The following is a 16,542-nucleotide window of genomic DNA, read 5'->3' as shown; positions in this document are numbered from 1 at the left end:
GCAGATATCAGCTTGTCTTGATAAATCTTTTCTCAACAGTTGATACCTTACACGATACAAACCTCATCCATGGCGGACCAGGACGCCGCGAAGCGTGCCGCAGGGTTGACGAAGCTCTTCAACGCTATCATCCATGGTCGTCGCGAAATCAAGACGGCGGGCGACAGTAATCGATTTTTGGAGGCGTTGTGTGCTCAAGAAGACGCGTCGAAGTGTGTTGAGTGTCTGATCGCGTCTTCGGCAGGGCTAGCGGCCGTCGGCGTTGCCTTCCGCACCACCGGGGACAGCGCGTTCCTCAACGGGTGGGCAACCGCCGTCATCACTCATCTGGCCCAGCCCCCTGTCAAGCAACTCTACGGCGGCCAATTTCTACAGCGCGTCCTCGAACACATTGTCCAGCCTCCTACATTCTGGAACACCTTTGTGAACGCGCATGATGGTCACGTGCTTTCCAGCGATGGCACTCGCGCGTTCGCGTGGCTGCTCCTCGAGCTGCTATACAGCCGCTCTGAGGAGATCCCAGATGTGCGAGACGTCGCAGAACGCGTCACGAAGCATGGGTCCTTCATCGATTCAGATTCGCTGGATATTCGCAACATTGGGCACAAGATCAAGCATGTCCTAGACAGCACATTCGACCAGTCGGTCGATGGCCCAGGCGGGCGACACGACAACGACTTCGCGCAAATCCACAAGATCAAGCTTTTACCGACGCCAGACGAATTCGCATCTTCCGAGCATCCATTCTACAGACGCGCTGATTCCATCGTCTCTGTCACCCCGGAGAGCCGTGGTCTTACCCATGTTGACAACCAATTTCGCTTACTCCGCGAGGATCTTCTCGGGGAGCTACGTAACGACTTTCAGATTGCCAGTGGTCAGAAGAAAGGTCGACGTAAAGTGGTTCTCGAACACCTGCAATATGCCGGTATCGACTGCGGACCAGAGGCGAAACCCAAGCCTTGCGCACTGCAGCTTCTTTGTCCAGACGACGTTCCTCAGCTGCGCAACGTCAAACCCGCGAACCGCAAGAAGTTCCTCGCCGACAACAAGAACGTCCTGAAGCATCAGTCACTGGGCTGTCTCATCAGCAACGGTAACATTGTTGCGTTTGCAACTGTGGACCGTGATGAAGATCTCCTTGCGAAGCAACCTGCTGTTGTAGTGCTGCGAGTAGCCGACGCCAGCTCGTTTGGCAAAGTGCTGATGGCATGCAAGCTCCAATCTGACCTTTGCTTTGTGCAGGTAGATACTGCTGTATTTGCGTATGAGCCTGTCCTGAAATGTCTTCAGGACCTGACTGAACTGCCACTGGAAGACCAGCTCCTCAGTCTTACGCCAGACTCCGCGGAAACCCCGTCCGGCATCCAACCGACAAAGACTGTCAACGCCATTCGCGACCACTGGGAAGAGGACCTTCAAGACATCATCGGAAGCACTCATCCAATCAAGCTCGACCAGGCCCAAGCAGAGTCACTGCTGACTGGTCTTGTAAAGAGAGTCAGTCTGATCCAAGGCCCACCAGGTACAGGCAAAAGTTTCATCGGAGCACTCATCGCAAAGATATTGCACGATCGTACCAATGAGACGATGCTCATTCTCACTTACACGAATCATGCTCTGGATCAATTCCTGGAAGATATCCAAAAGGCCGGCATCCCTGCTAGTTCGATCGTGCGGCTGGGATCAAAGTCGAATGCCAACACTCGCGCACTGACCATCAGAGAACAACCAAACAACTACAAGATGACGGGACAAACATGGACCATGATTCAAGACCAAAAGTCTGAAGCGGAATCTTACCATGACGCACTAGTCAGGAGGATGACATCTTTTACGTCTATGCGGCTCAATGAGCAGATGCTCCTAGACTACTTAGAGTTCTCGGATGATTCAGAATACTTCGATGCGTTTGTTGTGCCCGACAATAAAGACGGTATGACAGTTATGGGGAAAAAGAATAAACGCATCGACAAGTACTACCTAGTCAGGAGATGGGTCAATGGAGAAGACGCTGGCATCTTCCTTGGTCATGCGATGCAAACATATCCACACGTTTGGAATGTTCCTCCGCAGATCCGTCTTGGACTTCAGGCGCAGTGGAACAAGACGATACTTGAAGAGCGGGTCACCGAAATAAGCACACTTGCCAACAAGTACAACAAATGCTGTGCCCAGGTCGTTCGACTATTTCGCGAGAAGAACTTTCACGTGCTCAGTCAGAGACGCATCATCGGATGCACTACCACAGCAGCTGCTATGTACACCGAAGAGATCCGCAAGGCCTCACCAGGCATTGTTCTGGTGGAAGAAGCTGGAGAGATCCTGGAGAGTCATGTGCTTACAGCTCTAACCCCAACCACGAAGCAGCTCATCCTGATCGGCGATCACAAACAGCTGCGGCCAAAAGTCAACAACTATGCCTTGACTGTAGAGAAAGGAGATGGCTACGATCTCAATGTCTCTCTGTTCGAACGTCTCGTGCTCAGCGGAGTTCCACATACCACGCTCAGCAAGCAGCATCGTATGCGCCCTGAGATCTCGTCCCTCGTTCGGTCGCTCACATATCCGGAATTGGAAGATGCAGAGAAGACTCAAGGTCGACCGAACTTACGTGGTCTTCAAAGCAACGTTATATTCGTGTCACATTCGCGCCCTGAGCTCAACGCGGTACAGATTGCCGACGGCCGCGATGGAGGTGCTAAGTCCAGCAAGGAAAACTTGTACGAGGCTGAGATGGTGCTGAAATGCGTGCGGTACCTTGGTCAGCAGGGCTACGGTACGGAAGACATTGTGGTGCTGACACCTTACCTGGGTCAACTATACCTGTTGATGAACACTTTGTCTAAGGACAATGACCCCATTTTAAACGATCTGGATTCCTACGAGCTCATCAAAGCGGGTCTGATGACGCCGGCTGGCGCGAACATTTCCAAACGCAAGCTTCGCATTTCAACTATCGACAACTATCAAGGTGAAGAGAGCGATATCGTAATCGCATGTCTCACACGCAGTAACGATGCTGGGGATATCGGCTTCATGTCGTCTCCTCAACGAGTCAACGTGTTGCTATCACGAGCGCGAAACGGTTTGATCATGATCGGCAACGCAGACACTTTCATGAACAGTCGCAAAGGCAAGGAAGTATGGGTACCGCTTATGGACCAGCTGAAGCGAGACGGCCATGTCTACGACGGCTTTCCTGTCAAATGCGAGCAGCATCCCGAAAAGACCGCGCTTCTAACCGAGAAAGAACAATTCGATACGGTGTGTCCAGACGGTGGCTGCTCTGAACCATGTGGCAAACTACTCAACTGCGGACTGCATGCTTGTCCCCGTCAATGTCATCAGTTGCAAGACCATTCACGAATGGATTGCAATGTCATCATCTCCTCAACATGCCCTAGTAAGCACAAGACCACTCGAAAGTGCCATGACAAGGCGCCAGCGCACTGTCGGAAATGTGAAGCCGAAGTGCGAGCCAAGGAAAAGAAGCGGCAACGCGACCACGAGCTAGACGAACAACGAGAGGCCAAACAACGTGCATATGCCGCTCGTTTAGTCGAGATTGAGGAAGAGATGGACCACCAGAAGCGCCTTCTGAAGGAGCAGGCCGAGGAAAGAGACCGCCAGCAAGCGCTGGAGCAGAAGAAGCAAGATCTTCGCAACCTGCAGGAGAGGGTCAAGAAATCCAAAAACGCTCCAGTGCCTGCACCTTCGACATCTACTACTACGCCGGTTCCACCATCCGATACTGCCAAACAACAAGGCGATAAACCAGCGCCAAGTACAACGACTGATCACCGTAACGATACCCCGACCAATGACAAATCCACGTCGTCGGATTCAGACGAGGACCAGCCTGATTGGGACAAGAGTGAAGCCAGAGATGAGTGGGAATGGCAGAAGAAATTTGAGGGTGCAGAAAACGAAGCTCTCGACTCTCTGGTACCTATGATAGGGCTTGAATCCGTCAAGCAGCAGTTCCTCGCGATCAAGGCCAAAGTCGATACGGTTGTACGTCAGGGTGTATCACTTAAAGGGGAGCGTTTCGGTGCTGCCCTGCTAGGCAATCCTGGGACAGGAAAGACGACTGTGGCTAGGCACTACGCCAAGTTCCTAGTTGAGGTAGGAGCTTTGCCTGGTGGTCACTTCATTGAGAGTTCTGGATCAGCTCTTGCAAATGACGGCGTATCCGCTTGCAAGACCCACATTGATGACATACTCCAAGCAGGAGGTGGTGTATTCTTCATCGATGAAGCGTATCAACTGGTATCTGGAAACAGTCCCGGCGGCAAAGCGGTGCTTGACTACCTGCTTGCAGAAATGGAGAACTTGACAGGCAAGGTCGTCTTTGTTCTCGCAGGCTACCACAAGCAGATGGAAGCCTTCTTCTCCCACAACCCTGGCATTCCGAGCCGCATACCAATCCGAATGGAGTTCCAGGACTACGAAGACCGCGAGCTACAACAAATCTTCTGCCAGTACATTGACAAGAAGTACTCCGGACGCATGAAGATTGAAGACGGCATGAAAGGCCTTTACGTACGTATCGTTGCGCGGCGCATTGGTCGTGGTCGAGGCCGTGATGGCTTCGGTAACGCCCGCGAAGTCCAAAACAAGATCGCACAGATTACCGAACGCCAGGCCAAGCGACTGCGCAAAGCAAGAAAAGCCGGCACGATGCCGGATGACTATCTCCTTACCAAGGAGGATCTGATTGGTCCGGAGCCTTCGTCAGTTCTCAAGAATAATGCTGCCTGGTCAAAGCTGCAGAAGCTCACGGGCTTGGCCTCAGTCAAAGAGTCGGTACGAGTACTTCTCGACGGTATACAAACCAACTACCAGCTCGAGCTGAAGGAGAAGCCCATTATCCAGTATTCACTAAACCGTTGCTTCGTCGGTTCCCCAGGAACTGGAAAGACCACCGTAGCCAAACTCTACGGTCGCGTTCTGGCCGACATTGGACTTCTTTCGCTTGGCGAGGTCATCGTAAAGAACCCAGCAGACTTCGTCGGGAACGTCATAGGAGGCTCAGAAGCCAACACCAAAGCCATTCTGGCTTCCACAGTCGGTAAAGTTCTCATCATCGATGAGGCTTACATGCTTGCTAAAGCTAGCGGTCCCAACGGCGGCGACCCTTTCAAAGCCGCAGTCATTGACACCATCGTTGCCGAAGTTCAGAGCACCGCAGGCGAAGACCGATGTGTGTTGCTGCTAGGATACAAGGACCAAATGGAAGACATGTTTCGAGATGTCAATCCCGGCCTTGCGAGGCGGTTCCCGTTGGAATCTGCGTTTGTGTTTGAGGACTTCAATGACTTTGAGATTCGTCAGATCTTTGACTTCAAGCTCAAGGGCATTGGATTTGATGCGAAAGACCAAGCCAAGAAGGTAAGATGGCATATCAATTTTGATGCATTACCACTAACATGTTTCATTCTAGGTCGCCATGGAGGTCATTCAACGCGCGCGCAACCGTCCAAACTTCGGCAACGCAGGCGAGGTCGATATCCTCCTGGATCGCGCGAAGGCGTTACATCAGAAGCACATATCCTCGGGCAAAGTCAAGCAATTTGGCACGTTCGAAGCCATCGACTTTGATCCTGATTTCGACCGCGGTACTCGTGCAGCAACCGAAGTTTCAGCTCTATTCCAAGATGTCGTAGGGTGCGAGGATCTGATCAAGCAGTTCCAGGGTTACCAAACCACGGCTGCCAACATGAAAGCTCTTGGAATGGACCCTCGAGAGCAGATACCTTTCAACTTCCTCTTCAAGGGGCCGCCAGGTACCGGCAAGACTACTACGGCTGCAAAGATGGGCAAGATATTCTACGACATGGGCTTTCTCAGCCAGGCGAAAGTGGAAGAATGCTCCGCTACCGACCTGATCGGCCAGTACATTGGTCATACTGGGCCGAAGGTTCAGAAACTCATGGAGAAAGCCCTGGGGAAAGTTCTTTTTATCGATGAAGCCTATCGTCTTGCGGAAGGCCATTTCGCGACCGAAGCAATGGATGAGATAGTCGACTGCCTCACCAAACCCAAGTATGCGCAGAAACTCGTCGTCATTCTGGCTGGCTACGATAAAGATATTGACCGACTGATGAGCATGAACCCTGGGCTCACCAGTCGCTTTCCCGAAACAGTCATGTTCAAGCATATCGACCCAGAAACATGTCTGAAGCTCCTTGTCAAAGTACTATCGGATCTGCAGAAGAAGAAGAAAGCGCCACTCGATCTCTCGATCATCGATCCGCCATCATCGCAACTACGCCAGCAGCTACTGGACCTCTTTGGCAGGCTATCGGTCCTGGAGTCATGGGGCAACGCTCGCGACGTTAAATCGCTCGCGAAGAGCATGTTTCAAGCACTCATCTCTACGGCCGTGCCTCCCATCACTAGCCTCGTCCTCACAGAGCCCATCGTTGTTCGCACTATGGAAAGCATGGTAGATGAACGTTCACGGCGGCATGCCGCAGCAGGCACGAGCCGGTCAGGAAAGCGAACGCCCAACCACCCCATGCCCCCACCACAGACTCAGAACCCGACGCCGCCTAGTGCGCAAGGCTCAAACACCTCGACAAATACCGCAGCCCCACCACCAACAGCCGGGACCAATACGGACAAACCGGAAGACGACAAGAAGCCAACCGAAAAGAAGACCGAGCCCGCAACAGAGCCTGAAGACCCGTTTGCTTCTATCTTCAAAGTCAAGCGCGACGCAGGTGTTTCCGACGAAGTATGGGAGCAACTCGAACGCGACAAGCACGCTATGGTGGCCAAAGAAAACGAATACCGCCAGCTTCAAGAAGAGAAGCGTCAGTATGAGGAGCGAATCAAGGAGTTCATCCGTGCCGAGAAGGCTGCTGCCGACGAGGAGGAGCGACGTGTTCGAGAGCAAGCGCGTATCGCTGCAGAACTGGAGAGGCGACGCCGTGATGAGGAACTGGCAGCCGTTGAGAAGGCGCGACAAAAAGAGATGGAGAGGCAGAAGAAGCTGAAGGTAATGGGACCATGTCCGATGGGGTACATGTGGATCAAGCAGCATAGCGGGTATAGATGTGCGGGTGGGAGTCATACGCTGTCTGACGCCCAGATTGATGCGTATTGTCGCTAAGAGAGGATGGATGGGTTATAGATGGCAGAGGGGGGAAAGTCGATCGAACAGTTCATTTCTCTCGTTGCTGTCTAAAAGCAACATAAGAAAATACCATTTCTTATCAATTGTTCCTCCGACCATTCACCACAATATTACCCCAAATATCTATTCTCCTCAACGGAACACTTGCGACATTACACTCCTTCGCCAAAGCCGCAGCCGAACTCACACCCTGCCCACGCTTATCCTCGAACTTGTCCGTTCGTGGGCTATCAGGCCACTGGAAAGTCACCATGATATCGCGACTAGCAGCAGCCATTTTACTCGCTTCCATGAGCCCATCCGCCCTGTTTTTACCCATATCCTTACCAAACTGCTGCGGCGATAACGGAGTATCGTCTTGCAGCTTGATACTCTGCCCATAGAACACCAGCGGTAGAATGCTATCTTTCCAGATTGGCACGCTATGCCGTCTTCTCCAGTTTGTAATATTGACCCAAACGGAAAGAATGCATGTAGTGACTGTAAGACAGATCGGGAGCAAAAGCCATTTCAACCGCATTTCCACGCACGCTTTCGTCTCCCACGCGAGCCCATACACCACATCCAAAGGCGGGTCGTGCGCGCCGTAGCTGAAATCCCGCGCTGTAGCGCTGCCGTACTGGAACCGGAAACGATTAGTCATGGCATTCGCCACGGCATCGAAGAGTTTCGTAACATTGGCATGGCTCGAGCTGCCTTCTGTTTCTACCAGCGGCCGCAGTACAGCATTAACGCCTATATGCGCCAGATTAGACTGACTTTCCAACTGGCAAAACTCGCTGTTCTTGCAGTTCTTGAAGCAGTCAAACGTTTTATACGACTGGCAATACCCATCGAAAATATCGTCATTCATAACCATAGCGACCGCTTTGACGAATCCGGCTGGTTGCCGGTAAATACACTGTTCCGGCCACGTCATATTCTCAAACGCGTATTTCTCGTGCGTGAAGTCGAAGAGCTGTAATTCCGCTGTTGCGGTGCCTTCGGGGATGAAACCGCCTGCGTATAGCGTCCAGGGTCCTACGCGACACGGCTCTCGGCGTGTTGTGTATTCGTATTCCGTGTTGGAGAGGCTGTTTTTGTAAGTGGGTAGGTCGAGTTCTTCGTGGTGGGCGCCGCTGATTTGGAGGCGCATGGCTGAGGAGGGGGCTTCCCATTCGTGGAGCTCGTTGTCTTTGATTAGGCTTTTGTAGGTGCGTGTGCATGGATACAGGCTGCATACTGAGGCGGTGATAGGGGTACTGGCTATGTTGAGGAGGGTTGCGTTGATGTAGGCCCATCTGGATGCTTCTCTGACGCTGTCGGTTAGGAGACTGCCCATCCAGGTGAGGTCGGGAGTTGGCTTCATGGTCGAGACTTCGAAATGACTTGCTCCTACTGATAGGTTTAAGCCGCTTGGCAGAGAGTGGATGGTGTTGTTACTCCACTCTGTACTCTCGATCTCGCTCGTTACTAGAGACGCCACGTTCGTGCACGTGTTGCACACTCCAACTGTCGAATGCATGCTCTGATTAGAGTCGAAGAAAGCCTTCTCCAGCTCTGGTCTGGGACCAAGCACACTGAACGTACAGTTCCCCGTGGGGCAACTTGTGCGAATTTTGTTCTCGATGCCGTAGGGCGATACAACACTGGATAAGATTGCGGCAACAAGGTCGGTCGTAGGGCCTCCGTCTGAACCACCTGTAAAAGGGATGTAGCCACCACTCCCAGGTACCGTATGCGCAAAGGGAAGTGATGCATTAAGTGTAGCGCTCGGAAACGAGCACGGCGCCGCGCCATTAGCCTGCTGAGCGAAAGGTCCCACCAAGAACGACAATAACAACACGACCGCAGCAGCCAGTGTAACAAAGTCCTTGAGAAAAACAGTCGGAATGAGAAGCAACGCCCCATAAGCCCCGCGGCTACCGTGGTCGAATCGCTGGATATCTGACAACGGCCGGGCACTCGTGACGCTGAACCAGTCCCATTTCCTTTGCGATATGATCTGCGCGACGGTGACGACCAGTAGAGCTCGCAGAACTGTTGATAAAAGCGCGATGAGAGCGTTGAGATTGAGGTCGCCGCCCCAGTCCGGTACGGGTTTGCCGTCGTATACTGCTAGGATGCCTGCGATTGAGGCTACCAAGCCAATTGCGCAGGCTATAGTGAGGGTTTCTCCGGCCCAGGTGCGGAATACGTAGCAAGACTCCATTTGGATTCGGTCTGTAAAAGGTATTGGACAAGTGCGAAGACGCAAACACGTGTGGTGCTATTGGAAAGTGCGACCTTGAGGTTAAAGGTTGACCTGCAGGGCTCTCTGCAAGGAGTCACGCGACCCTTCGAGCAGCCAAACTACGCACTCGTACCTGCTTCTCTTTGTCTGCTACGGTCTGGAGATGCGGCCGCAAGGACTCGGCTAATACATCAGTCGCTCTACCAAGCGTAGTCTGATAAAACGTAACAAAGAACTCACGTCATAGCCCTGCATGCGTCCGTTCCTGTGTGCAGCGAGCCAATTCGACATTTTCACTATCTTATACAACAGGATCATCTCGATTGAGAGACTTCGCATGTATAGAGATTTGTAGTGGTTTGACTTCGCTGAATACATGTAGAACTATGAACGCACACATCACATTATACAGTATCTGAGAGGTGTTCGATGAGATTCTGGTCGCTGAACCGGCGAACTACCTGATGTTGTATACTCTTAGGTACATGATAGTCAGAAATTCCAGCTCAAAATGATCCAGCGTATTCCTCCGCGGACTCACACGCTACTGCGCCGCCATCTTCTCCAGCCAACGTGGTCGCCCACCAGCCACTTACTGCAGTCGCGTCGACTCTATTAACCCCGGCGGCGGCTGCCTAAAGTTCCAATCGTCATATAGTTTCTTCCTCAGATTATTCCACAGACAGACCAACTCAGCCCCTCTCCATGTAGAAGTGTAGTCATGCGCCTGGAGTGCCTCGCTCAGCGGCTTGGCCATCCAGTCCATAGTAGTAGCTCTGCTGTACCCCAAAACGCGCAGCTCTTTCCTGCCGAGCTTTCCGACTCTAACTTCTATCGGAGCACCCATATCGAGAGTCGAGATGGTGAGAAGGTTGCCGTGGCCGTCGATCCAGAGATCAGGGGTGTTGAGTTCGAGAAGAGCTTTCTCGGTAGTGGGATCGGGAAGTTCAGGCAAGCCTTGCAATTTCTCAACCATGAATTCGGATAGGAGGATAAATACTTGTTGTTGTAGCTTTTCCGTTAAGATGGTAGTGGTTTGTTGCGATGCTCCTGTGTCAGGAGGTAGGGTAAGTGTTATGCGGATGGTGGAGGCAGGATGGAGTTTTCGACTGAGGAGTACGAGTATCAAGACTTTAATGTTGATACGAATAGCGCCGAGGATGTCTATCTTGGCGGGCGCGATTTCCAGTACGATGGTCTGTGGAGTGGGCTCTTCCCAGTGACCTAACATCTCATCTAAGACCTCGGGATGATGGCGCCTGTTGTGATAGAGGCTCATAAGCTTCTGGAATCCGTCGAAATCTGTAATGGTCTTGTTGCTGGTCATATTTACACTGATCCGGTTCACACGTGATGCAACTATTCCTGCGTTGCGCACGTGGACTAGACCTGTCCGAGCAATATCGAAGTCGAGACCATGTATCGTGTGTGATTCCAAGTCAATTGTGACTCCATCTGGTTGGCGTAGTAAGAGCCCTGCTATTCGTTCTCGTATGTCCGTTGGTAAGTGTCCAAAATGGTAGCGCCCTTCATACGGCTCCCACGGCTTCCATTGAAGAGGTTTGCCTTCATCTGACGTGAGGAACTCCTCACGATCTTCCTCGCTCCCGTTCCACATACTCACGTAGCTGTTCTCTTCCTCTTGCTCTTCCGGACGTGTGATTATCGAGACCGCACTCATGAGGCGATTGGAGAACGAGTATTTGCGTATGTCGAGGACGTCTTCTACCGCGAGAGCAGTAAGCATGTTGTTGAGCATATGCGCTTTATCGTTCCACCCTCTACCCCTGTCAACCGCTTCGTTTACAACATCTGGGGTATCCGGTATTTTGCTAGCATCTCCGAACGAAATGATCTTGAGGAGATCTGGGTTCTTCCATATCAGGCGTAATAGAGGCAAAAGTTCGATCCTTTCGCCACACGAGCAATTGGGGTGCGTGCACATCGTATTTGTATCGATAATGACTTTCTTCAGGCGGGAGAATTGTGATCCGATTTGCTCCAGCCATTTACAGGCATAGTTGACCTGGAAGTATTCTTCGTCGCCAGCCATATGTTCGTCACCCCCATCGTCACGATCTTGGACTCTAGAGATTACGAAGGTGTTGCCGCTGTATAGAATCCCAGAAGCTTCATCATGTACCTGGCGGCAGGACGATAACAAAGCAAGCCCCTCGTGAAGGTCATGTCGGAACTCCGTGTCTCTCCCGACCTCATCTTCGTACCAGTGATAGTAGTCCTCTAAGTACCTATTTGAACTCAGAGGCTGGTGATATGGCTCGTGGAATGCATCCGCGTTATGAAGTAGGACTCGATCTCCGCGCTTGAATAGTATTCCGTACACGTAATTACGAATCTCGGGGGGTAGCTTCGTAAGGAAGGACACCGCAGATGGGTCGGTCGGTGACGAGGTGCGAGCTGCAATAGTCTGCATGACTTGAATATCGATCGATTAGTCGGAGTGCTACCAGTGTAGTCGGTAAATTGGTTCGCTGGTTGACGGTCGGCAGGTCAAGAACAATGTGTACTTGACAAGCAATGTGTATATCGATCAATTGGTCGTGGTATTGCCAGTGTAGCCGGTAAGGTAGAGTGGTGCTTAATAATACGCGAGTCATATAGGCAGGCGCGTTGGGGAAGAATTAGGCTACCACTCCGACTACGGAAAGAGCGCACGGACTGAGGATATTTGTGACACCATTGGGAAGAGACCGTAATCAGGCGTTGCAACAGACTTGGCAGGAGGGTAGATTATCTCAGATACTATTCAACCCGAGCGAAAGTATATGGGCGCAGTTGACTGGGCACATGGTATCGACATCTTATGACGGTCGTCCTGAGAAATTCCAGCGGTAAAGTGCTCTAGCCCCTTCATAGTAGGTCTCATGGATCTTCACGATGCGCAGGTCGGTCGGTCGATGGCCGTGTTCACGATGAGGGTGGGCGCTGGGAGGTGGCCGATGGGTCGGTCTGCTGGTATCGATGCATTGTTTACGAGTGGGGGACAGAAGGCGAGAGAAGCCATCGCCAATGAGCTGTAGACAGAAGGAGCAGGTGACCTGGTAATGGAAGTGACCATATTCGGAAACCGCGAAGTACAAAGTTGCATTTCCTATGGAAGGTGCAGGCCGCTGCCGACCATGGTGCATACGCCTCACCACCTTACCAACGCATAGCCTCTGTGCACATTGTATTCAACAGGGTGCGTTATGCCAGGGAAGCGAAAAAGCAGGAAAGCGCCGCAGTCGAGATGATGGCAGGAGTCGAAGTCCCACGAGACGAATGAGGAAATGGATGCAGAGCAGGAGCTAGGCGAGCCTAACCGCAACGGTAGGATGACGAAAGCTGCTGACGTTGTTCTTGTTGGAAAGACCATACTTCACCAAGCAGTACACGATGGAGTCGCGGGGTTGTTAGCGACTACCCTGCGTGAAGACGTGAGTCGTCCGTGCATGACGCGTTCCGAGGCGCATGCACAGCAGATCATCAACACAAGACGGGCGCATCTCGCATGTGAAGGGGCAAAGACGCTTCGCGAATCTTGTGAAGGCGGAAATACGACCGTACATATCTTCACGCGCAGAAGATAGAATTTGCCTCCATGTGGCGCAGTGTACAGCCACAGCGTTGATTGGCCGAGTCCAAAGCTCCCCGTGGCTGAGCATGGTTACGTCAGAATGCCTGTCGCAAGCGCGGCGTCTCGAGCAGGTTGCACATGGGCAGTCGACTCCCTGTCGCTTGCATTCCATAAAAAGGTTGTTGCTCCTGCACTCATACACCGAAATAGAAGATACCCCTCCTGCCCATATTCCTCGAAAGACACCTGACCGCTCCTTTATCTCGCCTTCACCTACCAACCTACCTCGATACCCCGCGAAACACGTCTCGCAAGCATGAGCGGCCATGGAGATCCTCGATTGCTCTACACAGTCGGCGGCATTAAAGCCTACCACATCCAGCAGGGCGAGGAGAGCCCTCTCACACCCTCAGGGCCGCAGACGCTCTCGCTGCTGATGGTCCCCACCAACTCGCCCTTTGCAGACCTCAGCAACACGCGCGGCCAGAACGAAGCGCCCGAAGAAGACTTCTACCTACACCTCAACCTCCCCCCGGAGCTAGATCTCCCCCTCCCCGCGACCACACAGATCTACCACCAGCCACCGCGCAGCTACCTGATACCGCGGTGGGACTTGGGCCCAGAGAGCGGCGCCTTCACACGCATTGAGTTCCCGCCAATTGGCAAGGGCTCGACATCGGTCACGCAGGAAGATGTGGATACCTTTGAGACCATCTTGGCACAGTGCACAGCCTTCCTCGAGCGTGCGCAAGCCCCCTCGCACGAGAAGGGCAAGGGCGACATCAAGGCATACAACCCCCAGGACTACCAGCCAGGCCAGGGCTACGCAGGCGCTGTGAACAATGGCGAGGTCGTCTTGGTCGACGAGGAGAATGGCAGCGTCGTCGGTGAGCTAGCCGAGGGTGCCATGATCCACGCCGACCCAGCATTGCAGCAGGGATCCAAGAGTATGTCATCTGAACCTTTTCCGCGCGCGCAGGCCACTCATGCTAACACAGGTCAAGATCCCGTCGAGATTGTTGTCTCGCCAGACGGCAAGCGCATCGACATCCGACCGCTCGAAGAAGACTACCTCGAAATGGCCCGCCATCCCGCATACAAAGACTCTGGCCTCGTGCAGAACGCCGCCGCCGCATCTCGCCTTGTCGTTACCGGCTCCAGCTACCTTAGTAACATGATGGTATCCGGTGCCGAGAACTTCATCAACAAGACGAGGCCGAACGAGAAGCCCATGGTCTTCAAGCCTGCCACTCACGAGCGCGTCCGCAAGATCAACACCCTCACAACCGGCGTCGCTGGCTACTCAGCCAAGACTGTAGGCCAGCTTACCAAGTACGCCCAGAACGCTGCAGCAGGAATGGCAGGCCACAAGAAGACACACGCCAAGAGCGTGAACCCAGACGGCACGCCCAACACAAACTACAAGCCAGGACTGTTGAACAAGAGCTTGATCGCCTTCTCCACAGTCGCTGACGGCATCTCGCACTCGGGCAAGCAACTCCTGACCAGCAGCGGAGCCGCCGCCAGCGCCGCCGTCGGCCACAAGTACGGCGCCGAAGCAGGACAAATCACCACCAACCTCGCCGGCGGCGTCAAGAACGTCGGCCTCGTTTACATCGACGTCACGGGCGTCAGCAGAAAAGCAATCATCAAGTCCGTAGCCAAGGGCATGGTCGTCGGCAAGGTCAAGGACAAGAAGGGCAACGAGCAGACCGTCATGGTGGGCGGTGGTGATGGCGGCACCATCACGCCCAGCGACTTGAACCCAAACGTCGGTGTGTCTAACAACAATGCCCCTCCCAACCAGTCTAGCACTCCTACGCCTGGTGGTCAGGTTTCGTTTGGTGGTCCGCCGCCTAGTTACCGTCAGGGTGTTGGTGAGTCGCTTGAGGGTCAGCCTGCGTACTATCCTCAGGAGAAGAGGTAGGGTGGTTTATGAGATATGAGGTATGAGGTTACGACATGGAGCGACTGGCATCGCATGTAAAGAGTCGAAGTAGCTTTCTTTTCCTAGTTCTTTTGTGTGCTGTCTGCTGTTCTAGCGATATACACTTTCAATAACAGATGTTTGCAAAAGTTCATCATGTTCAGGTCTTTTCACATTGAGTTTAATCTGACCTAGTATCTCTCCGTTCGTTGTCTTCCCGTCACTCGGACCGAGCGCCTTTCTCTCCAATCTAGCAAACTCAACAACGTTAAAGCTCTCTTCCAAACCCTCCGCGGAACGTAACTGCTCCGGTACCTACTTTCCCCCCTCGTGCTCCTCGGAGCGAAGAAGGTGGGTACATGTCCTTGCCGCAGCCGATCGTGGAAAAGAGAGCATAACGAAGAAGAAGGGGGCCAGGGCGAGTTCATCACCTAGTACCAACAAAGCAGTACTATAATATACACCCTTCCCCTTGTAAGCCGTAGGAGTCGAAAATCGCGATCTCCTCGAACCGCAGAAGAGTGGGTTATTGTGGGCTCTATAACAACGGCGCGGGCAGCTGTAGAGGGGACAGGAGGAGATGACGGTGAAGAAGGGGGCCAGGGCGAGTAGGGCACATATTGATGGTACTATAACATGGCGCCATAGTCGTCAAAGAGCGATCTCCTCACAGCACAGCAGCGAGGGAATATGAGAACTGTGGAGCGTAGAGTATGATGATGAAGGAAGGGGGCCGGGGCGAGTACTGCACATATCGACAGCAAAGACTCTACTATGATGTGGCCACGTAGGAGCTAAAAGAGCGGTGTTAACCCCCAGGGGCCCTTTCATGCGTTAAGGGTCCCAAGCGGATGGTTCGCGTAAAAGGCGGTGATGGTTCGTTACAGAGTCCCGAGGCCGCCGGAGGATTGAGGTAGACAACTGACTCTTGTTACTCTGTGCTTCGTAACGGCGAGGTCGGAGTCGGTCGGAGTCAAGGTCCCCCGTTGTACCGACCTCCCCGTACGGCGCAGTCTCGTCTCGGTCTCCGCGCATCCCGTATCTCGTATGGCGTCTCTACGGCGCAGTTCAGGTCGAGTCGAGTCGCCTACTCTGTTGTTGCATTGAAACTGTCCTATTGCAGCCAAAACACAGTCATGTACTTTCTTCGGATGTCTCGTACGAGTGTGATGGCTCGGAAGATACCGATGTAACGACAATGTGGATCAGTGGAGTAAGTCCATACCTTAAACTTCCCTTACTTCGACTCAGACTTCCGTGTTAAGACTGGGAGGACTTCCCGCTTCAGAACCTGCGGCTGAGTCGAACGTTCCATCACGACTCGTCACCTATATTATTACTCCTTCGGTTATTACAACGTTCCGGGTACCGACCGTCGCCTGTCAGTGACCGTCACGACACCTCGGTACTGTAGATCATGACGACTCAAGTCACTTATTCGGCACGGCGCTTACTTCTAGAGTCATTCGAACGTTCCATCTCCATGCCCCCATCACATCTGCCACGACTCGTCCCTCTATAACACAGTTCTTGCTATGAAAACGGGCTCATCTTAACTCGCTTCCCCTTGCTGTGCTATAGTATACCCCTTCACCACCTCATAATGGCGTTCCGAACCAACGAGGATACGCATCCTGCGTATCGTACGATCGATCGCCGCGGGTGCGCCGTGGAGTTATAGA

At 52.9% G+C, this 16,542-nt stretch overlaps 4 protein-coding genes across 4 annotated transcripts; 2 read left to right on the top strand and 2 right to left on the bottom strand.

Annotated features, from left to right (window-relative positions):
- Window positions 1–69: 69 nt before the first annotated feature.
- J4E84_008077 (uncharacterized protein) lies at window positions 70–7,120 on the top strand (the record flags this gene model as incomplete). The annotated part of the gene is made up of 2 exons (XM_049390655.1): window positions 70–5,394; window positions 5,447–7,120. The coding sequence occupies 2 exons, from the start codon at window positions 70–72 to the stop codon at window positions 7,118–7,120; spliced, it is 6,999 nt and encodes a 2,332-aa protein (XP_049241756.1).
- A 103-nt stretch (window positions 7,121–7,223) lies between these two features.
- J4E84_008076 (uncharacterized protein) lies at window positions 7,224–9,335 on the bottom strand (the record flags this gene model as incomplete). Its single annotated transcript, XM_049390654.1, has 1 exon — window positions 7,224–9,335. The coding sequence occupies one exon, from the start codon at window positions 9,333–9,335 to the stop codon at window positions 7,224–7,226; it is 2,112 nt and encodes a 703-aa protein (XP_049241755.1).
- Window positions 9,336–9,948: 613 nt separating this feature from the next.
- Window positions 9,949–11,382, bottom strand: J4E84_008075 (uncharacterized protein; the record flags this gene model as incomplete). The annotated part of the gene is made up of 1 exon (XM_049390653.1): window positions 9,949–11,382. A coding segment is annotated over one exon (1,434 nt), but the record flags the coding sequence as incomplete, so codon positions are not given.
- A 1,867-nt stretch (window positions 11,383–13,249) lies between these two features.
- Window positions 13,250–14,860, top strand: J4E84_008074 (uncharacterized protein; the record flags this gene model as incomplete). The annotated part of the gene is made up of 2 exons (XM_049390652.1): window positions 13,250–13,880; window positions 13,932–14,860. 2 exons carry the CDS (start codon window positions 13,250–13,252, stop codon window positions 14,858–14,860), a joined length of 1,560 nt encoding a protein of 519 aa, XP_049241753.1.
- Between the last annotated feature and the right edge of the window lie 1,682 nt (window positions 14,861–16,542).

The sequence above is a fragment of the Alternaria hordeiaustralica genome (assembly GCF_023758085.1).
Source record: "Alternaria hordeiaustralica strain BMP 2776 chromosome Unknown scaffold_19, whole genome shotgun sequence".
Taxonomy (NCBI): domain Eukaryota; kingdom Fungi; phylum Ascomycota; class Dothideomycetes; order Pleosporales; family Pleosporaceae; genus Alternaria; species Alternaria hordeiaustralica.
This window is presented reverse-complemented; position numbering and strand designations above follow the sequence as displayed.